Source organism: Protopterus annectens, chromosome 9.part0, assembly GCF_019279795.1.
Source record: "Protopterus annectens isolate FY-2018-M chromosome 9.part0, PAN1.0, whole genome shotgun sequence".
Classification (NCBI taxonomy): Eukaryota; Metazoa; Chordata; order Ceratodontiformes; family Protopteridae; genus Protopterus; species Protopterus annectens.
Genome location: NC_056743.1, coordinates 1,051,002,988 through 1,051,029,877, shown reverse-complemented (window position 1 = coordinate 1,051,029,877; position 26,890 = coordinate 1,051,002,988). Strand labels below are relative to the sequence as shown.

General features: G+C 42.1%; 1 protein-coding gene across 2 annotated transcripts in view; it reads left to right on the top strand.

The window, feature by feature from the left end:
• ZNF740 (zinc finger protein 740) overlaps nt 1-26,152 on the top strand; it is a 604,397-nt gene extending 578,245 nt beyond the window's left edge. For both annotated transcript variants that reach the window (XM_044083855.1, XM_044083854.1), the window contains one exon: nt 23,573-26,152. In XM_044083855.1, the coding sequence (XP_043939790.1) occupies nt 23,573-23,662 (90 nt within the window). In that variant the 3' untranslated portion in view covers nt 23,663-26,152. The remainder of the gene's footprint in view (nt 1-23,572) is intronic.
• Nucleotides 26,153-26,890: the final 738 nt, after the last annotated feature.

The following is a 26,890-nucleotide window of genomic DNA, read 5'->3' as shown; positions in this document are numbered from 1 at the left end:
TTTCTATTTGGATGCAGGACCGAGGCTCTGTTCCTCAGGTTCCTGATCTCTCCTCTATTTTGCTTTACCTTTCAGAACTTTTATCTAAAGGACTTTCTTTTTCTTCCATTAAGATACATGCTTCTGCTATCTCTGCGCATTACAGTTCTGATCCTCCTGTTTTTTCACATCCTTTGGTGAAGCAGTTCTTGAGAGGGGCTAAAAATTTGCGGCCTCCAAGGACCCCTCCTGTTCCTGCCTGGGATCTTAATTATGTTTTAGAAAAACTTACTTTGCCTCCTTTTGAGCCTGCTGCATCTTCAGATATTAAGTTTCTATCCTGGAAGACTGTTCTTTTGCTAGCATTGACCTCTGCCATAAGGGTCTCAGAGTTGCAAGCTCTCATGGCTGTGGAACCATACCTTATTTTCCATCAGGACAGAGTATCCTTGAGGACCAATCCTACTTTCATGCCTAAGGTGATTTCGAAAGTGGCTTTAAATCAGACAATTCACCTTCCTACTTTCTTTCCAAATCCTCAAAATAAAGGGGAAAGGATTTTGCATTCATTGGAGGTGCACAGGCAGTTACGATTTTACTTGGACAAGACTAAAGATTTCAGAAAGTCTAACCAATTGTTTGTTTCCTTTGCCTCCAGTTCTCTTGGAAAACCTATTTCTAAACAAACTATTTCCAAATGGATTGCTTATGGAATCAGATTTTGTTACACTCATCATGGGAAACAGTTTCCAGGGACCATTAGAAGTCATTCTACTAGAGCAGCTGCTACTTCTACAGCTTTCCTCAGAGGAGTCCCTACCAAGGATATCTTGGAAGCTGCCACTTGGAGTTCTGTGCATACTTTTTCCAAGCACTACAATCTCCCCTTGTTTTCTAAGTCTAGGGCAGGCTTTGCCTCTGCTGTCTTGCAGGGTATTCTTGCCTCCCCTTCTTCTATCTAAAGCCTCCTCCCCTCTACACTGCTTTGGGATTCCACCCTACAGTTATGACTGCAACAGTGAAACACGAAGAACATAGTACAGTTGTGTACACCTACCATAAATGTAGATGTTCGAGTGTCTTCACTGTTGCAGTCGGGTTTCCTCCTCCTATCCCCTCTTTTTCTCTTATTTGTGGTGTATTTGTGTTTCCTTGTTGGATTCATTTTTGATTTGTTGGGGACTTCTGACATCTAGGGCAAGAAAGGCTGGAGAAGATGGCGTCGGCTGAGGGCTATGTACCAAGGCGTACTGACGTCAGGATACTAGCTTATACAGCCGATGCCGGACCCAGACTTTGGGATTCTGGCCTACCTCGGGCTGCCTTCCGGCAGGAGCACCCTACAGTTATGACTGCAACAGTGAAGACACTCGAACATCTACATTTATCGTAGGTGTACACAACTGTACTTTCTCCCTACATCCCTGTAGGTTTCCTTATGGCATTCTGAATTTCTCCTGCCTTTCAAAATGTGATACTTAGGGACTACTCCAAATTATCCTTGCATGTAAACCTTACTTTTGCCCTTATGATCTGTGGTATTGCTGGGAAATTATCTGCATATTTTAGTCTTCTTACCCAGTTTAACAAATAATTAAATAAATAAAACAAGTCTTCAGAAGTAGTTACAAGCAGTGTAGTGCGTAAGCAGTACCATTTGTAAGAAGCCTGATATTATATGTATTATCACTGTTGAACTTTCTGAGGAAGTTCCAGCAGTTTTATGAGGTATTGTGGAATCTCACTGACTGTAGCATGGCATGAGAGTTAACTGGGTTAGGAACTCTACCCATGACAGCAACTGCAGATGATGATTGAAAGCCTGTGAAAAAAGGGGTAATTTGAGATATGAATGTATAATGGAGGTTAGAAATTTTTCATGTTGTTTGTGGGCTCCCATTCCTCCCATGACCATTAACTGTCGCCCCACTAACTCATTTGTCCAGTACTTCCTGACATCCTCGGACACTGGACATGGTGGGCTACAGCTGTGGACTGTAATGAGTCAGAAGATTGAACCAGGTTTTGTGTTTCGATATGAACCTGTTTCTTAGTTGTATGGTTTGCTCGAAGATGTCTGCAGCACCTTCCAAAGATGATGGAGTATGTATAGTACTTAACTTACAAAGGGGGGGGGGGGGTTATTTTATTTTATTTTACTTATTTAAAGTTTATCAGCCAATGTACAATACTGATCCACCTAGAGCATTTTTGGGCTCATCACAGTGGACGTACAACCAAGGAAACAATACAGTTTAACCAATGTCAATGTAACAGTGGTAACCTAACAGCAAGCATGCGGACAGGTATGGTAGGATAATACATGGCATAAACGAACATAATCATAAGTAAATATGCTACAGTAATTTAATCGCTAGGAAGAGTACCTGTACAGTTATTACATCATATAATATAATGTAGTTATGAAGAAATTAATACGCAAAGAATAAAGTATTGCAAGATGTACGTTTCGTGGGTATGTGATATGAAGAATAGTAAGGTGCGAGTCAAATGTGGGGAAGAAAGGAAAGGAGAGAGACAGAAGGGCGAGAAGATAAAAAATAAATAAAGACCTGTTCCGGGAGATTAGGGGTGAAACTTGCAGTTATCCCTTACCCACATTCAGAAGATCTGGATAGTACTACAGTAGTTTGAGACACATTTACTGATAAGCCAGGATGCACCCACTTTCTTGTGATGTAATATAAGCTGATAAATAAACATTGTTTTATTTTTAATATGCCTTAATAGTATGTCTTCCTGATACCTTATCTGAAATAAACTTGAGTTTAAGAAGCCAGCATGGATGGGAGAGGTGGAGTAGGAGGTGGGTCAGCACTGCAGTGGTCCAAACTGGGTCTCACAATTGCTAAGACTGGCCATGTAAAGGCGTGTTTAGTTATATGAAAATTAAAAAAAAAATGTCTCTATATAGGAATGATAAGTAATGTGAAAAGTATAAAAGATTTTTATTTTATCTTTTTGTTGATTCTGTAAGAAATAAAAATAAAAGTAATTGTCTGTTTACTCTTGTTATGTGAGAAATGAAAGTAATTCCTTATATAAGTTTACTACAATATGCTGGTGACTCAGCTTTAGTTTGCTCAGCCCCAAATCTTCCCACTCTAGAAACCATCACACAGGAAGCTCTCACCTCTGTAGGAAACTGGCTAAATAAATCTCACTCTTAAACCTCAACAAAACCAAAGTTATCCTATTCCTTCCTAAAAATATAAATTAAGTCAAAACAACAATGACCTTAATATTATCTCCTCAAATAGCACAACAATTGAAAACATCACCAACACAAATTGCTAGGAGTTAAAACCACATCAGGCTTTTAAACAACCTTCAGAAATTCAAAATCCACCCTAAAATGTCATGTGGCAACTAATAAGGTATGCAACTGTACCACACTTAGAGTTTGAAGTATGCAATCCTTACTCTGTCCACTGTGGTTACTATAAAAGTATATCAATATAGTATTTTTGATTCTACTCACAGTACCTTCAAAATGTGTATTTCCTTAATCTGATATGCTGTGTAAATATTGTTTGTTGACTGTTTGCTTTGAAATATTTTGTAAATATTGTTTGTTGACTGTTTTTATTTTGAATTGTCAAAAAATGTATTCCTGTCCTTGTTTTGGAGCTTTGCTTCCCCAGGCCTCTGCTGAAAATGTTCATTTTGATTCCCAGACTGATTTTCCTGGTAAACAAAACCAAATAATACACAAGTAATGATAACTTATGTGAGAAGCATAAAATGTTTTATTTTAGGTTTTAGAATATGTTGATGCAGTACTTAGGGGTGGTGACATTGAAAATGCACTTCATAGGTTCATAGGTAGGTAGTAGGCTATTGGCCCTAGGGCCTATATAAGCCTAGCCAAAAAGGTACCCTGGCTTTTGCCACCCAAGAAAATTATTTTTGTGTGTGGCGAAAGCCAGGGTACCTTTTTGGCTAGGCTTATATAGGCCCTTGATGTTAAATAATTGAGAAAGAAGATTTTAATTAATGTACGTGTTCCACTAGGACTGAATGATGCCATTAATTTATATGTAAATTGAAAGACAAACCTTTTAAACACTGATTGATGCAGAGGTATCACGCGATTGTTATTGAAATTGCTATTTATTGAGAGTGTTTAGGGATTACTTCAGTCTGAAGAAGTCTTTGCATAATAAGGCAAACTTTACTGAAATGTTTTTTACTGTGAATAGAGTGAGTATTCCTTTAGGACTTGTGAGCCATTTTCTTGTTTTATACAGCTCAAGTTTGCTTTGGACCTTCTTGTTTTCTTCAGCATAGAGATCTGTAAGTGGGTCCCTTCTGTGATACTAACCCATTGCTTGGAGGCTACAAATCAGACACACTCTCACCAGATAATTCTGCCCTCAGGGTAGCCTTGTAGACTTCACATTGTGCCATCTTTGCCTCAGCCAGCAAAATGCTGAGCTCACATTATTCACAGGCTGATGAGACACCTTTAAGAAGTGCACCTGCAGCAGCCACCTTGGAGTAGCAGTTTTCCAGGGTGTTAGCATTACCTCTACAGCAGTTGAGCAGTCAGAGCATGCTGTGCTTAAGCTTTGGAACAGTCTCCCAAGTACTCTAGTTAAGGTTCAGTGGTGGCACTGAGGACCAAGGATGCTTCTCAGGGCTCCTCTTTCAGCATAACACTGCTTACTCTCCCGGGTTGAAGAGGGTCCAATGAGTTTACTGTACCACCAGGATTAGAAGAACAAGCCCCTTGATCAGACATATGCCATATGTTTATATGTTGGAGTATGCTGTCAGAGGAATGGGAGTTCACACTTGGAAAACATGACCTCATCCCAACACTGGGCTCAATTTAGGCTCCCTGGCCCCAGCACCACTACTTGTAGTCATTTTCCTAAGTGTCAAATTCTTGTCAACTGAACTCCATTTTTTATCAGTGGCAGCTTCAACCCCTCATGTATGGGCCAAGCATGTACTCTCCCATCTCAGTGCTAGCGTTAGGCAATGTTTTTCCTTTCTGTCTTGGGAGGAGGACTCAGGGAAAACAGGAACTCTCATCTCAGAAATAGTTAAGAATAGTATGTCCTCCCTTCCCTCCCTACAGCACCCCACTTAATGACCTCACCTTCTTGAGTCTGTCGGCCTAACACAGGCCTCCAAGGACTGACCTGTATCCTAATTGTGTTCTTTATAAAAATACCTTAATGATTCTGTAGCTAAGAACGAAGCAGAGCCTTGAGTCATCACACTGACAAATCATGTGCTTAAGTATGCTCTTTTTTGGTTGGGAAGCATCCACATTCTTATCTTGAGAAGGCAGATGTCTTTTAGATGACCCACTGGAGAAGAGCAAAGTTCTTGTGAAGAATTTTAAGGCAGACTTTTGTATGATTTATTTAGTCAAATGTATATCCATGAAACCACAACTGCATCTCATATCATGTGATAAATTGCACATGATAAGTCCTAGGCTTTGAACAAGGTGGGCAAAATGCTTTCTGTTTTGCCACAGTAGTACTTAGGATTTTTCAGCTATATCAGTTACTCAGCTGACAGCCTTTCCTGATTATGGAGCCAAGGGAGATCTGGATAAGCCATTTACCACAGCATCTACAGTGCTGTGGTTGGGGCAACAAGCTTTGGTGTGTGCTTGTGCTAGGTATAACTGAGTTTGTCTTCCATTAAGGATGACCTCAGGCAGGCCTTTCTTGATGCTACATTTTGAGGTGAAGTCCTCTTTTAGGCTGGCTTCCCAGGACCTGGTTAAACACAGGTCATGACAACTGTGCAGGATCTCTTTGATGCCCACTTTACTTCTGTTTGTACACCATCAGTGTTTATGAGGAAGAAAATACTCCCTTGTAGAATGAGGTTTCTGAAAATTAATTTCCTAAAGAGGCAAATAAAACAAGTTTCTGAGATTACTACTGATATAAGTGCAATTAATAATAAGATTAATGATTTAAAGATTATACTTCTATGATTTAAAGAATATACGTCTGGTTATAAAATACCTTGAAAGACTTGTTAATGAAACTATTGCTGCTGTGACAGAGAAAACATATATGCATACTTAATGAAAATAAAAAATACTGCTTACGCTTTGCTTTCTTTTTGATTACTGTATGTGCACCTATGTCATTGTTTAAAATGTGATAATTTAATAAAATTGTTAAAAAATACTGAAAAAAATAATGAAAGTAAAAATGAAATTCAACCACAAGGTGGAGGAGTTGGTAATAAAATGAATAGTAATAGATCAGAGGGAATCTTGACTCCCTTTGCTGTTTCTGTGAGTCATCCAGGACGGGAAGCCATTCACCCAGTAGTCACAGTTTTGACTGTTGTCCAACACTGTTGGGTGTTGAACAGATGCCCAAGCTTACCATAACTTAGAAAACCATTATGTGAGTCCATCAGGTGAAATTGTCACAAGCAAATATATCTTAGAACATCTAGGTCATTATCAGAAAGAACTGTGTTTAGGGAACCAGGCATTCTCTGCAAGCTGTTGCTCAAACGGTACTTCTCCAGGGAGCTATTGAGAAAGCCCTTTACTTTTTAGTTCTAAAGGGGACAGGAGATTGCTGTCCTGCCCTGAACCTTGGTGACTTTGGTGTGCATATCTAATTTTTCAAGTTCCTGATAAAGACTGTATATGGAGTCAAGCCCTGTTGGGATGGGACACCTGGATGATGCCCCTAGACCTGCAGAAGCCTTCTAGCATGTTATTGTCTGGAGTCTATACAGAGGGTTCCTTTTATTCTGTGTGAGTAGGCATACATTTTAGTACATATTGCTGTCGTTTGGTGTATCTTATGCATCCATAGTGTTTATGAAGCTGCTAGTCATGGTAGTGGAGGCAGTAAAGAAGAACGACCTCTGTGTGCACCTATACTTGGGTGACTGGATTCTGTTGGCTTCCTCAAGAGACTCTTTGGTCGCATCTAAGAAAATTCCACTCTGAGGCCCTGTTATAGAGGATTGCCTTTATTGGCACATAGTTATACACAACTGTAGTGTTGGTTGTTCATGCTCGCAGAGAGGTCCTTGGAGGTCATTGTCCAATCATCCTGGAAGAGGTTGCAGCAGAGGCTTCACGTTCTGACTCCTTTGATGGAGGTTGCCATGTCAGGAGGTTTAATAAATAACACACAGAAGCCAAGTATGTGGTCTAGCTGAAAACTCTGCCCACCACATGACATCACTTTAGGTAGCTTATATACCCATATGTAACACACCTTTTTTTGAAAGTTTGTGTGTGTGTGTGTGTGTGTGTGTGTGTATATATATTTATATATATATATATATATATATATATGTGTAGAGCGAGAGAGAGATTTTAGAAAAATAGCATTTGCTAGCATAGAGTCTACAGTCTTGAAAACAATGCACATTCTAATCTCCATCTTATATTCTCACTTGACTGTCTTTTTCATATCCATTACTTTTCAAACTTATTCTGTCTTTATAATTTTTGATTTTTGCTTTAACTCACATTTTATTTTACGCACCTTGTCATCAGTTTATTATTTTAATCATACCAAGCAATTTGACTTGTCCTGCACATTCACAACTTTTGATAAGATCACATCTGTTTCTCTTAATAACTTCTACCGTGTTTCATCATTTCTTACACCAAAAAATTTTTTTCTCTTATTAGACAATTGGGCAGGCTCAAGTAATGGTCAATTTCTAGCTCTTCTCATCAAATGTACATTTTCTAGTTCTCTTGTTCAGTTCATTAGCATATGCGCATGTTGTCTCTATTTGACCGTGCACACTTATAAGGAATAAAAGCTTAGTAAATGATAAATTCTTTCCGGGCTGAAGTAATTACTGAGTTTTTCACTAAGCGCTCTGATAGGACATTTTACTTTTCAAAAAGAGTAAAGGTTCATTGTCTTCATGGCTTCTTCCCTAGCAACATGTGGAAATGCAGCACGCTGTACCTCTTCAGACTTTTCAGACAATCCACTTGTAATGAGGAAAAAATGAATTTCTGGATCTATGGTTTGCAGTTCAATTGAGTATTATTTCTGCTGATAATTTTACTTCTGTACTTCTAAACAATGGGACTTGAAAGCAAGCATATTTCTTCATTTTTCCAGATGTCTTACCACTCTGTAACATCACATCATGCCAGAAGGCTTAATAAATAGCAGACACAGACAAGAGATTTGACCTAACCTCCTAGAAGTCTATATTCATCTGAGAACTGTCTAGGTGAACTGTTTATCACATGACATGCAAATCATTGTTGTTAGTACATTATCCTTAAAACTGTATGTACATATATAAGAGTGGCTGTGATCTAGCTCCTTTGCCACAACAGAGGATGGTAGCATTGCAGTGGGTATTGAGTTGCTGCATGTTGGCCAGTCCATTAGGGATCTTATTGAAGTGTCACACCTATATGACTAGGCTTTGGAGCACTGCATGAAGTCCACCAGTCTTAGTGTGAGATTTCCTTTCATGCAGAAGAGCCTTTAGCAGATGATGCAGATGCTTCACTACGCAGTAGGAAAATTCACCACAGTTTCTTTGTTGCTCAGGGAAAATATCTCTCTCCCCCAGGAAAAGGAGGATCCACATTTCTTGACTTGAAGACTTTTCAGAAGAAATTGAGTCATATTCCCCATTGATCTGTTTGGAAAGCCATTCCTTGGTATGATAACCTGCATATGGTGATACACATGCATACCCCTGTGAAGAAGGGCAGTGCTTGTCTGGCCTTCACTTTGTAGCGGTTCACATTTTGAGAATAGTGAACTTGCTGGCCAGCTGACAGAGCTGGGGATTTGGGAATCCTGTCTGAACAGTGTTTTCTGGGAGTGGGACACCTTGGAGGTCTGCTCAGTGCAACTGGCCATAGAAGAGTTAGATGATGGAGGCATCTCTTTCTCCTATGGAAGACAGCCTCCCCATCTCTTTGATTCCATGCCTAATTACAAAATTCAGAGAAGAAAGACTAAGCCTTATCCTCATCAGCTTGTGGTAGCAGAGGATGATATGGTTTCAAGCAATGCAGGAAACTATCCTAATACAAGACAGAGAAGTCTGCCCAATTAGGGGTGACAGGTAGCTCTAACTCTGGGCCTGGCTCCACATTTAGATTATTTTTTTCTTTCTGGATCTTTCATTTGTTAGAAATGATTGAAGCCAACAGTAAGCCTCCCATTCATTAAGCATATTATTTTTAAGATGAAGAGGCTCTTCATTTGAGCAAAGGGATATCCTCTGCTACGTCATTTGGTCATCTTGCTAATAATCCTGATATATCTCAGACTCTGACGTGTGACTTGTATCTCATGAATTCTTTGATCAGGGTACATATCTTTGATATTTTTGTTCATCATATGTTTGTCGAAGGTCAGACAGATTGTCCAGTATCAAGGTTAAGCAGTTTCTGTCTGAGTTTCTACATCTTCATCCACCATTAAATGAAAGTTCTCCTTTGGATCTGAACTTCCTGACTGACAGACTTGTCATTTCCCCAGTCAGATCCACTGATGCTGCAGCTCTGACATCTGTTTGTTGAAAGACAATTTTCTTGGTTGTCAGCACCTCTGTTTGAAGGATTACAGGCTGGAGGCTATTGTTGTAGACAACCGTATTTACTTTTCATAAAGATGGGTTCTCCTAGGACCAGCAGAAAATGTTCTTTTTAAAGCATTGCCAGCATAGTTCTTAAATCAGCGGATGCACCCCCATGTTTTCTTTACAGTGGTAGAGAGCAGGAGAAGAAAGACTCCTTTGCACCCCAGATGTGTTCCATCAGCTTGGATTGTACCTGAAGAGAGTTCATGAGTTCAGGAAGACTGAATAGTTTTCTCTTCTGTTGCCTCAACAAGGGAGAAGACTTCACTGGTAACAAGCATACTGCATTATCTCTGGTGATTAACTATAACTTGATTTGTGTGGTTACTGGTACTACTAGTATTATTTGATGTAGTCTTACTAAACTTAGCCATGTCATGGCTGAAAGAGTCCATGAGAGCAATCCAGTAACCCCGTTAATAAATAAGTAAAGACCATGGCTGTCCATTCTATTTGCCCATCTTTTAATAGTGGCAGACATTCTGGTGGACTGTTTCAGCCACAGACCCATCATCTCAGGGTCTGTCTGGTTGTATCCATTAACCTGATTGACTTTAGTTGGTCTTGTTTATCTACAAGAAAAATGCAGTCTTCTCATACTTCATAGCAGAATGAGCAGTAGGTGCTTTTTTCCTCTTGTGAACTGTGGCTTTTTTTACTTGTTCTTCCTTCTGACTTGGTCAGAGTCAATGGAGAAGCACCAACATTAATTCTTATTACCCCTTGTTGGCCAAAGATTCTGTGGTTCTAGATACTAAGACTGTGGCAAGACTAGTAATGGTATTAAGCCTCCCTTCTGGTTTGGTTCTGCCTGATATCGACATGGACCTCAAAGTTTGGTTTCACTAGTAGTCTCGCTACTCCCTTTAGGACTTTTGAAAAGTAGGTCACAGTCTTTCAATCTGATCATAAGCTAGCCACCATCACTGTGTACAATGCCAACTGAAAAATATTTTTACACCTGGACTACAGGTTATGACATCTTTGAAGGGTCTGCCTCATTCACAAATGACTGGAGTAATTAAGATTCCTTTTTGAACTAGTTTTGAGTTTTTTTAGTGATCAGACTATATTCTTTAGCTGTTTTAGACTATTTCATTATCTGATCAGCCAGGTTCAACATAGTTTAGCTAAGCAGTCTCCAAAGGGGATACCAAACATTAGAATTACCATCTGTATCTCCATGAGATTTGAAGTATGGCCTCAGTTTGATCTCAGACCATCAGCTGATCTAATGTTTGTTACCCAGAAGACATTATTTCCTGGTTGCAGTCACTTTTGCCAGGGGAAATCCAGGACTGTATATGGTCACACACAAACACCCTTACCATTTTCAGTTTTTCTTATGTGGGTAGGATCTTCCACAGGACCAGTCCCTCATTTCCTGTCTTAAGGGTCCTGTCAGCCATGTTCAGATTAAGAGGTGGGGTCTAGAGAAATGTCTTGGAATACACTTGAAATGTAGCAGCAGTTCTTTTATAACTTTTCAGGGGATAAGTCACTCTGTCAAATAGAACAACTGCTTGCCACATTCACCCGAGGATAATGTAGGGAAGCCACTGGCTAAGTAGACTCTGTGTAAACAGCCAGCCACCTGAATTTTTTTCTGTCTAAGAGGCTGGACAAGCTTTCTTCTAATTCTGTTACAAATGAATACACTAAAGGTTTCTGCTTCTTGCATCCATGCAAATATCTCTGCTGCTTTCATGTTTCTACAATACATATCTTCAGGATGTATAATTTGAGGAATTCACTCAAGGTAAAATCTGCCTTATATTCTTCCATCGGGTGTTCCAGAGTACCACTTAAGGAGATCTGTTACATTGACTGGGCTCGCTCATGAAGTCTTTCAATTCAAGCTAGATGTTCTTCGTGTTTCACTGTTGCAGTCATTACATTTGGGTTATCTGCTTGCAGGTAGCCCTTAGTCGGCCTGATTAACAAAGTGTTGGGTCCTGCGTCGGTTGCTGTCCCTTCTTCCATGACGTCAGGTCGTCAGGGGTATAAAACATGTGGCCGACGCCATTACATCAGTCTTTCTTGCCGCACGGTGCCCAAAGCAGTAGTAGTTCGCAAGTGCCGGTCGGCCGACTCCTGAAATTTTCGTTTTCGAGTTTCAGAACCAAAGTCTTTAACTAAAGCTAAGTACCTCGTTGGGGAAACTTTTTCTTGCTCCTTACCGATGTCAGTAAAAATTAATAATTGCATTACTTGTGGAAAGCAAATACCTCATAAAGATTTTCATTCGTACTGTATTCTTTGCCTAGGCACTGACCCCGACGTACCTTCCTGTCGGTTTTGTGCTTTATTTAATCAGCGCACTATCCGTCGTATGTATATTTTCGCCTCTAAATATTTCGGTTCTCGGTTTAATTATCCAGAAATGTCGTTGGTTAGCCATCCGACTACCGGGATTCTGAAAAAACGCAAAGATAAAGACAGAGACAGGCCGCCGAGGTCCAAAACTGCCGACGCCGCTTCCCTTAAGCCAGTCACCAGTTCGACAATACTCAGTGAGGCGCTTTCGCAGCCCCTGATACCTGCTACTTCTGATTCACAGGCCTCTACTGAGACCCATTCGGAGTCCGGTATGCCGCGAGATGCTTCAACTATGGAACCCACGGATGTCTGTACCTTGGATGGGTCCAGAGCCACTGTGCAGGCACTGGCTTCTGAGGGTGTATTCAGGCCTATGGACTTGCATATTAAACCGACGCCTCCTTCTTTACCTAGGCTTAAATCTCGATCCATACCTAAAAAACCGACGCCCAGGCCAGATGCTCAGGCCTCTATGCCTAAAAAACAAATGATAAGAATGGATGAAGATCTAATAACTCTAATCAGGGGTAGCCAACCCCCCCCCCCCTTTTAAGAGGCCTAGGACTGAAGTTGATTATGAATCTTCTGATCAGGATTCTGTTTTTTCTGATTCTTCTGATGATCTGGATTTGCCCTTATCTACTTATGAAGATTCTGATGCAGAAGACTCCATTCCCTCTGCTTCCCCTCCTGATGATTTTTCTTTTGGGGAAACCTTACATACTCTAAGGGAGCATTTCCACTGGGAAAGCCAGGATTTTTCTGATTCAAAAAAGAGTCTTAGGGATTTCCTTTTCCTACCTCAGCATAGGCCTTTAGCTATTCCTCCTGTACTAGACATTTTTGATGATGCTTTTTCGGAATCTAGTTTGGCCCCTGATTCCCTGCCTCCTGCTCCCAGAAAACCTGACAGATACTACAGGGTCCCTGAGTCCCACAAGTTCCTTTTTAAAAATCCTATTGCAGATCCAGAGACTATTTCACAGGGGCCCAAGGGCATTAAGGCTTCTACTGCTAAAAAGCCTATCCCTTCTGATAGAGACTCCAGGGCGCTGGATAGATGGGGTAAGAAGGTTTACACATCTGCAACTTTGGCCATTAGGGCTTTAAACTGCCAGTTTCATATGTTAAAGTATCAGCAACATGTTATTGGAATGCTTAAACAGAAAATGATTTTGATTCCTGACTGTGGAAAATAAAAAAATTACAGGATTTAATGCATTCTGCTGAACAAGCTGGAAAACATACTTTGCAGTGTGGTTTTGATTCATTAGAGGCCTCTTGCAGGGCTGCTGTGTGCTCTGAAGGCATGCTTGGCTTAAGGAGCAGTCTTTGCCTGATCATGTTAAAGCTAAATTGTTGGATGCTCCTTTAAATCAGGACCGCCTGTTTGGCAACAAGGCTGAGGAAGTTCTTAAAAAGATGGAAGATAAAGCTAAATCTATGCAAACTGTTAAATATTTTTTACAAGTTCAGCCTCCTAGATTTAGTAGACACTGGCCCTCTAAGAACTGGTCCTTTCCAGCCTCTTCCAAGTCTTCTCAAGCCAAACTCAGACACAGCAAAAACCACAGGTTTCAGTCCCAGGGGCCACACAGAGCTAAGCAGTGGGGGGCCTCCACTTCCAAATCTGGGAATAATAAGACTTCCCCTATGATAAACTGTCTCAATGACTTCCTTTTAAAATTTCCAAGCACTTATCAACTGACTGCCCCTTTGGGGGGAAAAAATTGCTCTTCATGCAAAGAATTTGGGACTCGTTACCCAGGACAAGTGGGTTTTAAATATAGTGTCCCAGGGATACAGATTTCACTTCCACACGTTGCCAACACCAAGCGGGTGGTCAGACCTACCCCCAAATCAGTGGGCAGAGGCCCAAAAACAAGTACTTTCTCTATTAAGCATGGGGACTATTCAGCTGGTACCAGAAGAGGAAAAGGGACAAGGTTTCTACTCAAGACTTTTCCTGGTACACAGAAAAGACAATTCATGGTGTCCTATCCTGGACCTGTCTAATCTAAACACCTTTTTGGAGATTCCAAAATTCAAGATGCTGACTCTTCACCAATTACTTCCTATGCTAGGCAAAGATGCCTGGTTGGCAACACTAGATTTAAAAGAAGCATACCTGCACATCCCAATCAGGGAATCTTGCAGAAGATACCTACTCTTCAAAGCAGGCTACACGCGCTGTCAGTTCTCTGCACTGTCCTTTGGCTTATCTACTGCACCCAGGGTATTCACAAAGTGCCTAGCTCCAGTTATTGCATTTTGCAGGCAAAGAAATATTCAAATATACGCATACCCGGACAATTGTCTAATTCAGGCAGAAAGCCAGGACATACTTTTGAATCATCTGGCCTTTGTACAGAGGGTTCTAACTTGTCTGGGGTACACCATAAACGAAAAGAAATCACACCTGGTACCCTGTCAGCAAATTATATTCCTGGGAGCAAGCTTGAATACAACTTCCCAGATGGCTTATCTCACGCCAGAGAAACAAATTCATTTGACAACCTACTTCAAACAAGTGGCCACAAAAACCTTGATATCTGCAAGACAAATACTGCAGGCCTTGGGGTTCATGGCCTCCTGCATTCTTCTAATTCTGTATGCAAGACTGTAATTGAGAAAACTACAGTGATATCTAAAAAGCCTATGGTGTCAACATTCTCAAGACCTAGAAACAATGATTCCTATCATACCTTGCCGACGCCTAGAGTTCCTTTGGTGGGCAGAGGCCTGCCACCAAAACAAGGGACTACCTTTCACACCACCCCCTGCCGCCCAAACCCTAACAATAGACGCATCAGACTATGCATGGGGGGGCTCACCTGGTAGGGAAGTGCATTCAGGGCAAATGGAACCCAAGTCAAATGCACCTGCATATCAATCAAAAAGAAATGTTAACTGTACAGAATGCTCTGACAGCCTTCAAGGACCACATTCTTCCAGGACAACTATTGGTAAAGACAGACACCACCACTGTTATGTGGTACATAAGCAGGGGGGGATACACATTCTTACCCCCTCTGCAGACTAGCCATGGCATTGTGGAACACAGCCTTGAACTACCAAGTGCACCTACAACTTACTTCCTGCCAGGAAAATTAAATACACTGGCAGACGGACTAAGCAGAAACCTCATGGACCCACATGAGTGGAAACTGTAACCAAGGATTTTCAACATGTTGACAAGCAAACGGGGGGGCCCAGATATAGACCTGTTTGCCTCTCCCCAGAACTACCAATTGGACAAATTTTGCACAAGGACTCCCCATAAACAAGCCTGGAAAGTGGATGCTCTGTCCTTCAGCTAGAAAAACCTATCAGTCTATGCCTTCCCCCCTCTGTCTCTGCTCTCCAAAGCACTACTAATAATCAAACAGGACAAACCAAGGATGATTTTGATTGCTCCAGACTGGCCACGCCAACACTGGTACCCCTTCCTGCACAGTGTGTCACGATTATCTCCATGACACCTGCCTCAGACTCCTTCCCTGCTTTCTCAGCAGGAGAACCAGATTCTGCACCTTCAGCTTCTAACACTGAACCTTGCAGCCTGGCTGATTACTTAATCTCTCCTTTACCATCCCTCAGCAAACCTGCGATGGTTATCATTTTAGAAGCAAGGAGGCATAGTACTAGAAAATCTTATGCTGAAAAATGGAAAAGATTCTGTGCCTGGAACCAATCCCAAGGGATGAGCACAACAGCACCCAATTTACCTCAGATTTTACAATACTTAACTGAGATGCTTCACAAGGGCCTGTCTTTTTCCTCCATTAAAACCCATTCCTCAGCCATTTCAGCACATTATAACACAGAACCACCCCTCTTCTCTCATCCACTGCTCAAGAAGTTCCTCAGAGGGGCCAAAAATTTGAGACCACCCAGGAGAGCTCCAACCCTAGCCTGGGACCTTAACTTTGTCTTGGAGAAATTCACTCTACCTCCTTTCGAGCCAACTGCTACTGCAGACTTAATTTTTTTTTCTTGGAAAACAGCTTTCCTTTTAGCAATCACTTCAGCTAGAAGGGTATCTGAATTACAGGCCCTTATGGCAGTGGAGCCTTTCATCATCTTTCATACAGACAGGGTTTCCCTGAGAATCAATCCATCTTTCATGCCCAAGGTGGTATCCAGTGTGGCTCTTAATCAGTCCATTCATTTGCCAACCTTCTTTCCCAATCCACAGAATAAAGAGGAACGGATACTGTATTCCTTAGATGTGCACAGACAACTTAGATTCTACTTGGACAGGACTAAATCTCAAAGGAAATCTGAACAACTGCTGGTGGCATTTGCTGCAGGGGCAGAGGGGAAGGCTATTTCAAAGCAAACCATTTCTAAATGGATAAGCCATTGCATTCATTTCTGCTATAAGCACCAAGGAAAACCTATCCCCCAGGGGATCAGACCTCACTCCACCAGGGCTGCATCTACCTCTACAGCCTTTCTAAGAGGCGTCCTTACCAGGGACATCCTAGAAGCTACTACCTGGAGTTCTGTACATACTTTCACCAAGCATTATCATTTGCCAATTTTCTCTAAATCCAGAGCTGGCTTTGCCACTGCAGTCTTGCAGGGCCTTATAGCTGGCCCTAATGCTATCTAAATTCCTCCTCCCAACCATAGCTTTGGGAATCTACCCAAATGTAATGACTGCAACAGTGAAACACGAAGAACATAGTACAGTTGTGTACACTTACCGTAAATGTAGATGTTCGAGTGTATTCACTGTTGCAGTCCTGGTTACCCTCCCTCCAGCCCCCTAACTTCTTTTGGCTATACCTCTACTATGCTTAAAAGCCTTTTTGTTGTATTTGCTTTTTTGTTGGAGGTATATCTTTGTACTTTTATATTTAATTGCTTACCATTAGGGGCCACCTGACATCTGGGGCAAGAAAAACTGATGTAATGGCGTCGGCAGCATGTTTTATACCCCTGACGACCTGACGTCATGGAAAACGGGACAGCAACCGACGCAGGACCCAAGACCTTGTTAATCAGGCCAACTGAGGGCTACCTGCAAGCAGATAACCCAAATGTAATGACTGCAACAGTGAATACACTTGAACATCTACATTTATGGTAAGTGTACACAACTGTACATTCTTTTAAGTAGTGTTGCCATATCTGAACAACTTGGAGAGAGACTTTCTGGAGTAGTTTCTTGATTTATTCACCTTCTGTCCACAGCAGCCTCCCCCACCACCCCATTACTAGCTGACATACAAATGGGGCCTTACAGTGCTACTACTACACATTACTTTGGTTTGAGGGTCTTATGTGGAAGGCTAATAGTTTAGATAGTTAAGCAATTTCCATAATGTGTGTATTTTTTATGCTACAGGAAGATACAGAATTCCACTGGGAAGCAAAAGTTGGTGAAGTGGCAGTGAGCACATTACGCAAATGAGGCACTGGAACACTGGAGTGTTCTATCCCATGATTGCTTTTATTGAAATGTTTTACAGCTGAGCAGAACTGAATAAGGCAAGTGTGTTGGACTCATTCCAGTAATCCATCTCCAGGATCCTCATCTTTGGATATGGGAAGTGAACTTAGCAGAGCTTTTTGTTAAGATTCCTTAATAATCTGAATTCCAGTGTTAAAATCATTGCACAATTTTTTTATAATTGGCAGAACAGTAAGATAGGAAAGTGTTTTACAAGCATGAAATAGGTATTGCCTCTGCCCAGATGTCTTAAGCTTTCATTTTTTATTTCCGCATCAGCTGTTGCTAGTGACATCAGTTGATACACCATTAAAAAGGATACAAAGTTTTATCTGTATTATGTGTACCAAGTAAATATTGTCTTTTGTTTACCAGGCTAGAGCACTGATTAAGAATGACAAGTTACAGGTTCAGTGGTTGATCAGAAATGTCCTAAGTTTCATTACATTTGAGTTGCAACTAGCACGTAGTAGTCTCACAGCTGTTTGTAGTTTTAGTTCAGCAATCTAGAGCAGAAATATTCATATGTTCTTCGTGTTTCACTGTTGCAGTCATCACATTTGGGTTATCCTGCCAGGGGTAGCCCTCCATCGGCCCAAATACCAGAGGTTTAGTATTTCTGTGTCGGTTGCTGTCTCTTCAGGACTGATGTCAGGTCATCAGAGGTATGAAAACAGGCAGCCGCCATTACATCAGTCTTTCTTGCTGAGGAGCCTGATGCAGAAACAGGTCGTACGAGTGCCAGTCGGCCACTACCTGAGTTTTGTTTCCGAATTGAAGTTGAAGTCTTCTAAAGGTAAGTACCCCATTGGGGGATCCTTTTTTCTTGCTCTAACCGATGTAAGAAAAAGTTAACAATTGTCTCACCTGTGAAAAGCAAATACCACACCAAGACTTCCATTCTTACTGCATCACCTGTTTAGGCCCAGACCATGACATCCCCTGCTGTTGCTTTTGTGCTTTGTTCTACGCCAGAACTCTATGTCGTCGGGCCCTTATTGTAGCTAGAACTTTTCGCTCTCAGTCCTCAAATTCCGATATGGCTTCGGTAAGCCTTCCGACTACCGATCTTCTGAAAAAAACATAAGGATAAAGATAGAGACAGACCGCACAGGTCCAAAACTGCCGACAATGCTTCCGTTAAGCTACTCACCAGTTCTCTGGTCCTCAGTGAGGCGCTTTCGCAGCCCCTGATTCCCACTTCTATGGATTCGCAGGCCCCTACCGAGACCCTTTCTTCGACTAAGGATCCTGTGGATGTCTCTATCTTGGATGGATCCAGAGCCACTGAGCAGGCACCGGCTTCCAAGAAGTACTTCGCACTGCCAATACGCGACACAGACTGATGACTTTTTTGCGTCTTCAGTTCTTTCGAAAACTACCGAGTTTTTAAGGCCCAGGGTACGAACCACACCCAAAAAAACAACAAGCCAAGCTCAGCCACCTGCTTCCTTGCCTCAGTCTCAAATGCTTAAAATGGCAGAAGACCTTATAATGCTTATTAAGGGAGGCCAGGCTACCCCTTCCAAAAGAAAAAGAGACTTGTTTCCAGTAGTTTTATCTGAACAGGAGTCCAATGACTCTGATGTATGTGAATATGAAGATATGCACTCTCTCTCTGCTTATGAGGATTCTGGTGCAGAGGAATCCATCCCTTCAGCCTCTCCACCTGAGGACTTCTCCTTTGGAGAAACCCTGCATACTTTAAGAGAGTTTTTTCAGTGGGAATTTCAGGACTATCCTTAGTCAAAAAAGAGACTCAGGGAATTCTTAGATCTACCATAGCACAGACCTCTGGCCATTACTCCTGTCCTGGATGTTGTGGATGATGTCTTTATGGAATCCAGTCTGACTCCTGACACCCTCCCTCATGCTCCCAGGAAACCTGACAGGTATTATAGAGTCCCTGACTCTCACAAATTTCTTTTTAAAAATCCTTCTGCTGACCCCGAGGTCATCTCTCAAGGACCTAAAGGAATCAAAGCAACTTCAGCTAAAAATCCCACCCCCTCGGAAAGGTGTTCCCAAGCATTAGATAGATGGGGTAAAAAAGTATAAACCTCTGCTACTGTTGCTATTAGAGCATTAAATTGTCAGTTCCATATGCTGAAATATCAACAGCATACCATGGAACTCCTCAAACAAAAAGTATCTTCTTTTCCAGCTTGTGCAGAAAATAAAGAGTTACAAGAGTTAATGCATTCTGCAAGTCAAGCAACTAAGCACACCTTACAATGTGGTTTTGACGCCCTAGAAGCATCTTGCAGGGCAGCAGTCACTGGTTCAGTCCTTAGCAGGCATGCTTGGCTTAAGGAACAGACCTTGCCAGACCATGTCAAATCAAAATTATTGGACGCACCCTTGAACAAAGACAACTTATTTGGCACCAAGGCAGAAGAGGTCTTAAAAAAGATGGAAGAAAAAGCTACATCTATACAGACAGTTAAAGACGTCTTACAGGTACTGCCACCGAGGTTCAGTAGGAACTACCCCTCCGGGCACTGGTCCTTTCCTGCCCTTTCCAGGCCAGCTCAGCCCAGACCCAGGGGAAGCAGACCCACCCGACAACAGCCCCAGGATATGCAGAGATCTAAGCAGTGGAGTTCCTACTCTACAAAAACAGGGAGTGCAAAACCACCTCCCTATGGTAAGACCTCACAATGACTTTACACTGCCACCCCCTCCCTCTGCCCACCTGCTCATGCCCGTAGGAGGAAAACTGAAAACAACTGGGCCACCCTTACCAATGACTGCTGGGTCCTCAACATAGTGTCCCAGGGATACAGATTTTATTTCCAACCCCAAAAGGGTTCCCAGATCTTCCTCCAAACCAGTGGGAAGAGGCCAAAAAGCAAGTCCTTTCCCTGCACTCCATGAGGGCAATAGAGCATGTTCCTGCAGAACAGATAGGCCAAGGTTTCTATTCCATACTCTTCCTGGTACTCAGAAAAGAGGGCACATGGTGCCCCATCCTCGATCTATCCATTCTAAACACTTTTCTGGTGATACCAAAATTCAAAATGCTCACCCTCCAGCAGCTTCTACCTACACTTTCCAGGGATGCTTGGTTAGCCACCCTAGACCTAAAAGAGGTCTACCTCCACATCCCAATCAAAGAATCATGCAGGAGATACCTACATTTCAGGGCAGGATCTATGCACTTTCAATTCTCTGCGCTTCCCTTTGGCTTATCTACTGCTCGCAGAGTTTTCACAAAATGTCTGGCTCCTGCCATTGCTTTTTGCAGACAAAGAAACATTCAAATTTCTCCATACTTAGACAACTGCCTGATTCAGGCAGACAGTCAGGAAAAGCTGCTACAGCACCTGACCTTTGTAAAGGACCTACTCACCTCCCTAGGGTATGTTATCAACAAAAAGAAATCAAAGCTTGACCCCGCACAAAGAATTGTATTCCTGGGAGCAAGCCTGGACACAGTTTCCCAGATGGCGTTCCTTACTCCAGAAAAACAAGCCTACCTGACAGACCACTTCTCTCAACTAGCCACCAGAACCCAGTTAACTGCAAGCTGTAGGGTTCATGGCCTCTTGTATTCTAGTCATTCCATATGCCAGACTGCATATGAGGAAACTACAATGGTACCTAAAAAGCCTTTGGTGTCAGCACTCTCAAGACCTGGAAACTATCATACCAATGATACCTTGTCTAAGGAAAGATTTTCTTTGGTGGGCAGCAGTATGCAACCACAACAAGGGACTTCCCTTCTCACAACCCCACGCCGCTCAGACCCTCACCATAGATGCATCAGACTATGCCTGGGGTACTCACCTGGACGGCAGGTGCACTCACGGCCAATGGAGTCCAAATCAAATACATCTGCACATCAACCAAAAAGAGAGCACACCCTGACAACTTCCAGACCTCTACTGATCAAAACAGACAACACCACAGTGATGTGGTATGTCAACAAGCAGGGAGGGACTCAGTCTTATCCTCTCTGCAGGCTCGTCATGACACTTTGGCACATGGCCTCAGCCATGCATTTACACCTGCTAGCACAATTCCTGCCAGGCTCTTTAAACTCTGTGGCAGACAACTTAAGCAGAAACCTGCTATACCCACATGAGTGGCATCTAGACCACAGAACCTTCACCCTTGTAACCCAAAAATGGGGCAGCCCAAAGGTTGACCTATTTGACTCCCATTCCAATCATCAGCTTAGCAAATTCTGCACCAGGGAACCTCACAGCAAAGTCTATCCTTCTAGTGGATAAACCTCTCTGTCTATGCATTTCCCCCCACTACTCATTTTAAGGGTACTGCTCAAAATAAAGGAGGAAAAACCAAGGGCAATCCTATTTGCCCCAGACTGGCCATGCCAGCACTGGTACCCACTGCTGCGCAGCCTGTCACCCCTGCCACCATGGCACCTACCTCAAGTCCCAACACTCCTAACCCATAGAAATGGGGAATTCATGCGTCCCCAATTGCAGACCCTCAACCTGGCAGCCTGGCTTATTCCCTGACCTCTCCTCAAGCTGCCAGCCTAAGCAAACAAGTTCTATATGTTATATGTGAGGCCAGACAGCCCAGCACTAAATCCTATGCTAACAAGTGGAAAATCTTTTGCACCTGGATCCAGGCTAAGGGAGCCGGAACAGCACAGCCCTCCCTACCTCTCATCCTGGATTACTTGGCAGACCTACTACACAGGGGTCTATCCTTCTCTTCTATTAAAATTCATGCCTCAGCCATCTCTGCTCATTTCGGCACAGAGCGTCCTCTCTTCTCACACCCTCTCATCAAACAGTTCCTAAGAGGGGCTAAGAACTTAAGGCCACCCAGAAGAGCACCTACCCTAGCATGGGTCCTTAACTTTGTGTTGGAAAAGCTCACCCTGCCCCTCTTTGAACCTGCAGCTTCAGCAGAGTTAAATTTCTCTCTTGGAAGACAGCCTTGCTTCTGGCCATCACTTCAGCTGGAAGAGTATCAAAGCTACAAGCACTTATGGCTGTAGAGGCCTTCATCATTTTCCATGTTGACAGGGTCTCCTTCAGGACTAACCCAACCTTCATGCCTAAAGTGGTGTCCAGTGGTGCTCTCAACCAATCCATTCATTTGCCCACCTTTTTTCCTAACCCACAAAACAAGGGGGAAAGGATTCTGCACTCTCCGGATGTGCACAGACAGCTCAGATTCTACCTGGACATGACTAAATCTTTTAGAAAAACTGATCAATTGCTAGTCAGCTTCACTGCAGGAGCAGAGGGCAAGGCCATATCCAAACAAACAATCGCCAAATGGATAGCTCACTGCATCCATTTCTGCTACAAACAGCACGGGAAACCACCCCCAAAGGGGGTCAGGACACACTCCGTCAGAGCAACCTCCACCTCTGCAGCTTTTCTCAGAGGGGTCCCCACTAGGGACATACTGGAGGCTGCAACATGGACATCTGTACATACCTTCACCAAGCATTACCACCTGCCTATCTTCTCCAAATCCAGGGCAGGCTTTGCCACCGCAGTCCTGCAGGGCATCCTAGCCAGCCCCCAGTCTTTTTGACTGCCTCCACCCTTTTCTTCAGCTTTGGGAATCAACCCAAATGTGATGACTGCAACAGTGAAACACGAAGAACATAGTACAGTTGTGTACCATACCATTACCATAAATGTAGATGTTCGAGTGTATTCACTGTTGCAGTCCTGGTTTCCTTCCCTCCATCCCCCTTGTCTCTCTGTCTCTGTCTCTCTCTCTCACCGTACAAGGAAATTTTGGTATTTACTTTCTACTGGTGGTGTTCTCCCACCATAACTTAGCTCTTGTTGGGGGCTCTTGACAGGGCAAGAAAAACAGATGTAATGGTGTCGGCTGCCTGTTTTTATACCTCTGATGACCTGACGTCAGTCCTGGAGCGACAGCAACCGACACAGAAATACTAAGCCTCTGGTATTCAGGCCGACTGAGGGCTACCCCTGGCAGGATAACCCAAATGTGATGACTGCAACAGTGAATACACTCGAACATCTACATTTATAGTAAATATACGCAACTATACTTTATTTGTATTTGTGTTTGTTCATGCTATGTGTTGCTGATGAAATGTGCAGGTCAATATGGGAACAATGTGTTACTAAGAGTTAAATTTTTCTCATTGTTAGAAACTTGCTTTAAAATTTTCAAAACTTTAAGCTGTTATGTACTAGCCCTTTTTTTTTTTTTTTTTTTTTTTTTTTTTTTTAATTTCAGAATTTTGCCAGAACAGATCGACTGCAAAAACACAGAAGGTCATGTCAGGGCATCGAGGTTAACGTGCCTGATACTCATCCCCTACTCTGAGGAAGGGTAATACGCTTCAGCATGAACAGTTCTCCTGTGACACTTCCAAAAAACAAGGACATGAAACACAAAGGTCAAGCACTGGAGAATCATGGATGCAAGATCTTTAAGACTTAACTCTTCATATGACTGATCTTTTGCATTCGTTTCTTTCTGGATATAAATTTCCTTTGTTTTTGGAAGATATTTCATGGAAAGTTTTCCTGCAAAAAAGCAGTAGTACAGAGCATAACACAGAGTATAGCTTTAGGTGAATCTGAACTGCAGAACCTGGTATGTTTCAAAGCCACTAGTTAGAAAAGTAATGTATGCTCTTGCAGTAAAATACAAAAAGTGGACCTTACTTCTAGGAGACCTGTGCATTGATTGGAAGGCTTGATTACATCCTTCTAATGCCTGGTTTCTCACTTTTTGTGGTTCAAGGCATACATGCCCTTTTACCCTGCACATAGCATCTGTGAACCCAGATTACAGGATGTCCGTTACTTAAAATGCACATATTTAGTTTCAGCAAACTCATTCTGTACATTAACTTTTTAGTCGGGGTCTTAGTCATCTAGCAAAGCTTGGTGGTCTGGCAGGATTCCCACGCCCTTTTGTGGTATTTGGCTGTTAGGGTTCATTAGTCTGATTTCAGATGTAGTGGAATTACCTAATTTTTTTTTCTCACTTAAATCCATAAAAAAAGATATCTGCAGTAGGCAGATCATGCCGGAGCACCTTTTCCTGAAAAAAAAATAATACTGTACAGGGAAGTACTGTGTTGTATATACCTGTGACCATATGCAAGGTTTAGCAGTGCTGCCAAACTGCAGTGCTATGAAAATCTCTCCATACCATTATTTTGTAAGATAAAAAGACTAAATTGGAGAGGAAACAGTCCAGAAAGATTTTTTTTGTCAAGAGCAGATAGAGGACCCCTGTTGGTGAAGACCATAGCCGGCCTTAGGCATAGGCCAACTAGGCAGCCGCCTAGGGTGCTGGTGTAGCAGAGGCACTTTTTCAGTAGTCTGGATGGTGTATGTAGACCAGGATGGGGACACTGGGGCGCTGTGGAGCCCTTTTGCCTAGGGCACCAGTTGACCAAAGGCCGGTCCCGGTGAAGACTTAACAGTCCAGATTAAGTACCAGGGACCTTTAGGCTCAATGGAATCCTGTGTTTCCTCCCAAAGTCTTTCAGAAGATATAGAGGAGTAAGCAAACTGAGAAAGTCTCCTGAGAGTATGATTGTGAACGATATAGTGGTGAAGGAGTGTTGTGAGCTGAGTCCAATGTTTGTGTCTGTCAGTGATGAAACCTAAGGCTGTAGTTTGAAGATGTCAGCCTGGGGACCTCATTATGGTACTGACACATTGAAACGGTTCCCATTGTAGGGATGGCAAAGAAAAAAATCTTTCCTGGAAAATGCCTGTCCTATGAAAGATAAATGGACTGTGACAGCATGCCCATTTCTCAAGTAGTTATGGGACCTTTGTCAGTGGAGAAGTATTCTTTTACTCCCATTCTCTATCTGTCTGTCTGTCCTGGAATTCATAATATGAGTAAGCTGGACTCAGGCTCTTCAAGCAGTTGATGTGGTCCCTGGCTGCTACCTTTATCAGTTGGCCAAATAACTGTCTCAGGAAAAAAAAAAAGATGGAAGCCATCCTCCCTGTATGGAGGGACTTGAATGAAATTTTCTCAGCTATTTTACTTTGCTGTTTGTTATTTTGGGCAGTTGATAAGTAGATTTTTTTATTATCTAATCTTGATGTGTTTTCTTTTGCAAATAAAAAAGGTAGAGTACTTGGGAGCCTGTCAGTCTGCTGAACAGACTGTTTTCAAATGCCATTTGGTCATATATTAGTGGCCAAAAGTGGCTTTTGGTGATTATTGAGGTTGCACTTTTCCCCCCTCGGTTTTGCGACCATGGAATTGGAATATATAAGCTGGATGTGAAAGCCTTCCTGCACATGGTGGTGCAGGGGGATGGGCTTGAAAAAAGCTTTTTGCCTTTTTGGCCATTAGTTTTCAACCAAGTGACATTCAAAAAATTGCATTTACTTGTGAGAGTGTTTTAAAGGGTGTAACTAAAGGTGAAGTGTGTTTTTGAGTAAGACATAGTTGCTTAATTCTCTGAGGTCTTGCTGACTATTTCATTTTCAGGAAGGAATCCATGTGCATATGTGGTTTATATAATATATTTGGTTTGTCTAATTTGTAATGGCGACATAACATCGACACAATGCTGGAAGCCCAGAACAGCATAGCACACTGAATCCCAAATGTCCCTAGTACTGCAGACCCACAAACAAGGTGTAATATGGATCAAAAGAGGGAGAGGCAAGTCCAGGAGTTCGACCTACTATGTTTCTGGCATTGTGAGTGTCGATGTTATGTCGGCATTAGCAGTTTCTGTACAGGTCACGTCAAGCATCTGACAGACAACCTATATATTTCTATCTCTGTGTACATGTGTAATATATATGTCCAATATATATGTTCACACACTCATATATATATATATATATATATATATATATATATATATATATATATATATCTATGTGTGTGTGTATATATATATATATATATATATATCTATGTGTGTGTGTGTGTGCGATTTTTTTTTCCAGGAGAGACTGTATAAGGTTGTTACCTCCTGATCTGTGCCCTTATGAAATGTGCAAAGGAAACATCGTGTTCTCGTATCAGGCTTAATACTAAAGAGTGAAATTGTTACCCCTGTTTGGGGGTATCTACTAGTATCAAATCGTAATTAATTTTCTGGACAGATTGTAGCCATTCTCGGGTAGCTAAGAAAATGAAAGTCAGTGGAGATATTCTTTTCTAAAACTGTAGTGTACTGGGTATAGTTTGTTAGCTAGGTACAGTGTTTGGCTTAAATTCTCTTTTTTTCCTGCAGTATTGTGGTGTTACTTGTGTACGTCATAGAAAATTGTCAAGTAAGTGTGAACATGAACATTGTGAAATAAATGTGAACAGTCTGTTGTGAAAGAAGTGAGATTAGTAATGAGAGGCTCAGTCTTCAGTGTAACTAAAATGTCAAGAGAATTATTATGTGACCTTTCAGCAGTACATTAGGACTATTTTAATTATCCTACCACTGACGTGTCACTGTGCTGATGTCTCAGGGGTTTCAGATATGGCTAGTAAGCACTCCTATTTAAGGGAAAAAGTTGGGCTTTTTAGTAAAAGATATCTCTTATTTTGAATTTGATTGCCTGA